Source organism: Epinephelus moara, chromosome 1, assembly GCF_006386435.1.
Source record: "Epinephelus moara isolate mb chromosome 1, YSFRI_EMoa_1.0, whole genome shotgun sequence".
Taxonomy (NCBI): Eukaryota; Metazoa; Chordata; class Actinopteri; order Perciformes; family Serranidae; genus Epinephelus; species Epinephelus moara.
In genome coordinates this window covers 13,495,685-13,501,684 of record NC_065506.1, presented here as the reverse complement: position 1 = coordinate 13,501,684, position 6,000 = coordinate 13,495,685, and the positions used below count along the sequence as shown (strand labels likewise).

At 40.2% G+C, this 6,000-nt stretch overlaps 1 protein-coding gene across 3 annotated transcripts in view; it reads right to left on the bottom strand.

Moving 5' to 3' along the window:
• LOC126395883 (thrombospondin type-1 domain-containing protein 4-like) overlaps positions 1–6,000 on the bottom strand; it is a 50,284-nt gene continuing 44,284 nt past the window's right edge. For all 3 annotated transcript variants that reach the window (XM_050053655.1, XM_050053663.1, XM_050053672.1), the window contains 4 exons: positions 4,783–4,956; positions 4,449–4,628; positions 2,206–2,350; positions 1–1,857 (listed from right to left, as the gene is read on the bottom strand). In XM_050053655.1, coding sequence (XP_049909612.1) covers positions 1,715–1,857; positions 2,206–2,350; positions 4,449–4,628; positions 4,783–4,956 — 642 coding nt within the window. In that variant the 3' untranslated portion in view covers positions 1–1,714. The remainder of the gene's footprint in view (positions 1,858–2,205; positions 2,351–4,448; positions 4,629–4,782; positions 4,957–6,000) is intronic.

The window sequence follows — 6,000 nt, the reverse complement described above, 5'->3', positions numbered from 1 at the left end:
TTGTTTATTTCAGAAAATCTTTTCTTGTGAAAATCAACTGCTGTAAAATAAAGCAAATACAGATGTTTTATTAGTTGTAATCATATGTTGAATACTGAATTATTCTGCTATTTTAGTTCCACTCTTTTTGATTGTTTTTGGGAAAATCAAGAATCATGCCGTCATGCTGGCTATCAGCACATATTTTTCTCAACCTTTAGAGATCAAATTAATTGCATACTTAAAAACATTAAACATTGACACATATACAGTACTTGTGTATCAGAGGTAAGTTTATAGTGCGTGAAGGGAAAGGATAACATATAATACAAAAATAGTTGAACACTTGAGAGGTACTTTGTGCAGGTTGTGTATGAAACTGAAAAAAAGGGGGTGATGTGGCAGGAAAGGCTGGTTCATAAACAAGGATTTACTATTAGTGTAAACCTCATATATACTATATCAGATCAATAGCTGTAAAATACTGTCATGATTTATCTTTACAATCAAATATTAATAACATTGCATGGATAATTGAATGTATTTATGATTGGTGAGTTATCAGGGATTGCACAGTTGTGGAATGATAATCTCCCACAGACAAAAAAATCCATATATGCTGTTTGTTTCACCTCTCTAAAAGCATGTTGATTTTTTTTTTTTTTTTTTTTTTTTGACCATCTGCTTCTACCATCCAGCAGGCTGTGGAATGCCTACATTCAGTTCAGAGGCTGTGATTGGTGGAGAGGCAGCAAAGGTTTTATCCCCACAGCCAAAAAGGGGCCACCGGTGGCCGATAAACCAGTAACCTCCCTGGGGAGCCACTCAAATAAATAAAGAGAGGGCCTTTTTCTCTTCAGTTGCTGGGAGGACTGTCTGAGAACCCTTAAAAAGACCTTTATCATTCACTCTGTCATACATACATATGTACATACATATTACACAGGCTGCATTTACACCTCATGGCTGTGCAGGCAGGAAAAAAGGTGGTTTGCCACTGCTTAGGCAATCAGAAAAACCTCATATGTGCGACAAAGAATTAACAATGTGTGCTGCATAAAATACACACCATCAGCACCATGAAGGGTTTGAGGCACCATATCTGTTTCTTATGGATGAGTGTTAATTTGTCACTGTCTTCAGCTTGATGAGGTTACACATCTTTGGTCAACAAAGTGGGTGTTAAATAGTTGATTATAGGTGAGAGACTGCATCGACTTCATATGACATCACGCCATAAATCTGAGCATTGAAGTGTAAAGAACCATATTAGAACATATACTTTCTATATATAGTCCAACTTAACCTGTTTACACGTGCTGTCCTCTTCATATCATGTAATCCACAACAGCCATTACTGGTAAAAGACAGCTGCTTGCCTTGAAACAAAAACAGATGAATTCTTTATATCAGACTCGGTGGTTAAAATCCATAAAGTGTTTTGTTAAGTTCCTCAGTTTGCTACTGATCTCTGTCACCCCTCCAGGGCTCCGTTTATCCAGTGATTGGATTCCTGTCCTCCTCTTTTTTTAGGTATTCCTTTCTCCAAACAGCTGCCTCCAAATGAACCAACAGAAATGTTCCTTCTTCAGTTTCCATCCTTGGCAGTCCAAACAAGTGTCCATTTTAGCCAAGGTCCAGCTGGTTCACTCCCCTGGCTGGCCCAGGAACAGAGTGCCTGCAGTGGGTATTGAGTCTGGCCCAACATGGAGCTGAGGGACCCTGGCAGAGAGTGCTAGCTGCGGCCCCGGTGAACTGAATGTCTGTGGGTCACTCGTGAACACGAAGCACAGCACGTCATCTTGTAGTAATCGTACACGCATAGGCGAGCCTGGACCACCACGTTGCAGTTGAAGTATTTGTCTCTGCAGTTCTCATCTGAAACAAAAAGAGGGGTTGAGCTTATATGTCTTCCAGCAAATAATACGACCCGTATTTAAGAGCTGACTAAGAACACATGACAATAGACCCTGGGTAAAGTTTTGCACGAGAATGGGAGAGTTCCCAACATTTAAAGCTCCTCAGTGCTGCTTGAACTTTAATGTTTGGGGTTCAGTGCCTTACTTTGTTTCCATTTCAAGAATTCAGAGATGGCACAGTACCCATCCATTCCTCATGCCAAGAGTTCCCCAGCTGAGCATTACAGTCATAATAATGATCCTTGTGCCCCTGAGGATGCCAGAATAATTCGGAGAAGTCAGTAATATTCCAGATAACATCACTGACCTATTGTAGGTATGCAGGGCTCTGGGTTGCAGTCCTCCTTCTCTGCTGGTCTCAGCTGCTCGTCACAGCCCTCGCTGGACAGCATGTCATCAGACAGGCAGCGCACCTCCCGCACACGGAACCCTCCCTCACATGTTTTCGAGCACTGAAAGGACAGGGGTCAGTGACAGCAGTCAGTCCCAGGTTAATAAAACTCCACCTTAAAGTTGGTCTACTGCTGACACTTTACTAAAGTTGTGATTTGAACCTTTTTAAGGCCTGGAAATGTATGTTCTCAATTAGCTCCTTAAAGGAACACCTCACTCCAACAAGCATCTGTATATTTATGTGTTACGTTATGTTGACTTTGTAAAAAAGAACTTTGTTTTCCCTCCCACGCCTCCAGGGTGAACGAAGAATCCAACAACAGAGAGAATTCTTGAAGCACTATAGTCATAGGGGTCCAGGTTAAACAGCAGCAAAACTATATCAAAACATCTCTTTACAAACTGTCACACAAATCATGGAGTATAATCCAGGTCTTATTTATGCAGCTGTAGGCTAAGTAATTCCCAAACATACAACCCTTTCTGACGGGAACTTAATTAAAAGTGAAACTTATCTATGCTTTCTTTGTAAATGACCTTCTTCATGCTCTGTTATAGTCATATAATCTGCTTTTATTGTGTAAGTTAGATTGTAAAGGCGGGCGCTCTTATTTTGAAAGGGTTTGTTGCCGGTAGTAGGAGAGAAACCGAACAACTGTTGCACACAGCGTAAATGCATCTCCACACCGAGAGTAAAGTTTAGCACCCGGCTGATAAGGGCACAAGGTTTGTCTGCATTTTATTTCATATTGTGTTTAATATTGTGTTGCTTTATAATTCTATTATAATACTTCTCTCGCTACACACCGGTTAGTCCAATGTGACTATAGCTTGTTATGCTAAGGAAGAAATGTAATATTATGTTTTTCTTTTGTTTAATTCTAGCTCTTACGGTGCATTCATTGTATGTTTGGAGCTACAGCCAGACCATTAATCAGCCGGGGATGCAACACTTGACAAAAAAGTAATTTTGCCTTGCTGAACACAGGAGCTGTTGATCTAATGCTGCCTCAATCAGTAGTTTATTTTCTTTTATTGTGTGATTTTGGTGAATCCAAACTAACCTTTTAAAACACCAAAGTCACACAATAACAAATTAACTAACTGAGTGAGGCAGCATTAGGCCAACAGCTCCCATGTTCAGCGAAGTAAAATGACTTTTTTTGTCAATGGACTCTGGCTTTGGAGAGAGCATAGATAAGTTTCACTTTCACTTCAGTTCCCTGTCAGAGAGGACTGTCGGTTAAGGACATATCGAGTATACAGTTGGATAATTGAGACTTTGCTTATACAGTACGAGTCGTGTGACAGTTTTTAAACATTTGTTTTGAAATAGTTTTGCACCTACAACATTTTTAGATTCTGCATTTACTGTGGAGGCATGTGTGAAAAACACAGTGATGGGACTCAGTATAGACAATGTAGTATTTTCTGCCAAAAGTATTTTTAGTTATTTCACAAGACTTCGTGGTCTTCTCAGTGGTTTGAAGCGGGTGGGGCCCAGTTGGAAACAAGGTTAAGTTCATGTACTTCAGTGCACCAATCAGTGCAGAGTTTAGAAACATTTGAATTGAAATCTTTACGAGTTGGCAGGTTGTGTGTTCACTATCAATCAAATCTGACCGCCACACAGTTGCAAAGAGGCCGATTAATACTGTTTTGTTCTGCGTGTTACCAGTTTAATGAATAATATTCTTTGTTCCAGAGAAATACTTTGTTTTCAGGGGGTTTAAATACGGCCGTTCATACATTGTTAATATAAGTACAAAGCAAAGAAGGATTTTTACCTTTTTTCCTCAGGTATCATCACTACTCACCAGAGTGTGGTGAAGGTGAAAATAATACACAAGAGATTTCAAATGCAATACAAAATGATTTCTTCAAGGAGACCATGAAAATATGCATACTACTCTTTGTTATATCCTGTTCTGACAGATCACAGGCTGACCGTTTAAATGCACTTCACTGTGATTGACCCATTTCCTGTGTCTGCAACTTCAATTTATACTACAATATATTAAAATTTTAAGTGATTTCTTCAACAGCAGCTACTCAGATTATCAGCCTTGGCTGTTAATCAGTAAGTAAGAGTAGTAGGCCTGAAGGCTTAGAGCATCTGAACAGCAAAAGAGTAGAGGGGGTTCATATCTTACTCACAGCACTCCAGTCGGTGTGGTACCACTTTGCTCCACAGGCTTTGAGGTTGCAGCTCTGCTGGCTGAGGGGCCGATCCAGAGAGGAGCACTCATACGGAGGCATGACGGTGAATCCTTCATCTGACTTTATCAGACAAACCACCGACCTCTGCTGGCTGCCTGGGCCACACTCTGCAGAGCACTGGGTCACATACAGTGTAACAATAGCATAGATCATATGGATTCAATTACACACTGCAAACATGTCAATGTACAATCACTGTAAAATCTCAAATATTTAACTGCGCCAGACAACTTCCTCTTGAGCCCTGCGTGATCTCCTGTCATTCTCTTACCTGGCTCCAGGGGCCTGTGAACCACTCGATGCGATTCTCACAGGGGCCGTTGTTGCAGACCTGAGAGTCTGCCGGCCGCTCGTTGCCACACCCCTCGAGAGGAAGGCTGCTGATGTGGTTGGTCAGGCAGAGAACTTCCCGAGTACGTACACCCATCCCACATTCAGCTGAGCACTGTGGAGTAAACACTTTGTTTCATCAACTTATGTCCATTTAAAAACATCACTGTGTGCTTTAATTTTGTGAAGCCTAAAATACTGGGCTCTGACCTGATATAAGTTTACATCCATGTCTGTCCAGACTCATGTGTAGCCATGACAGTTGACAATGCTTCAAATATGGAAATTTGCTGAAAAGAAGCTTCGTATTCTAAAATATGGATGCTTCACACACATCATCAGCGCGGCAGCACGGCAATCTATACTATCAGCACAGTTTCAAGATGGACACCCAAGGTTAGTGTCACCAATTTATTGTCCTTCTGTTCTTGAGTTGTTGAATAATGGCCAGAAAAGTGTTTTTACAGAACATTATGACGTCACAGTGACGGTGACCTTTGACATTCTGGATATAAAATGTCATCACTTCATCATTTTATCCTATTAGGCGTTTGTGTGAATGTTTGTCAAAATTAGATAATGAATCCTTGAGTTATGGCCTTGACCTTGACAATGACCTTGACTTTGATACCAAAATTTAACCACTTCATCCTTGGGTCAAAATGGGTGTTTATTAATTTACAGTACACATATTGTGAGCAGAAAATATATGACTAAAATTCAATTTTGCCTGCTTTTTAACACTTCATATCTCCCCTAACTTTGCAGTTCATGGCCCTCAAATCTGAAGTGAATTAGGTTAAATAATATTTCATTTTCTCTCGTCACATCGATTGCCATAGTGCTTTGCAGTTAAATGGCTCATTAGATCTGCAGTACTATAAAACAAAAATATATGTTCATTTGTGTTCTCTCCTGTTTACCATGGCCATTAAATCTTATCTGAACACAGGAAAAACCTCTCAGCATCACTTTATCATCTATATTTAGTCATTCTAATATTCTCTTCCTTATGAGCTCTTATGTTACTCATTTCCTCAGTGTTTCCTTCATGATCATTCTACAATAAGGGTAACAGATTCTCTGCTGTAGCTTTGACTCTTGAACTCCTACTAGCTAATCACTCTTGTCAGTGAAGGTTAATCTACTGCTGCTGTCT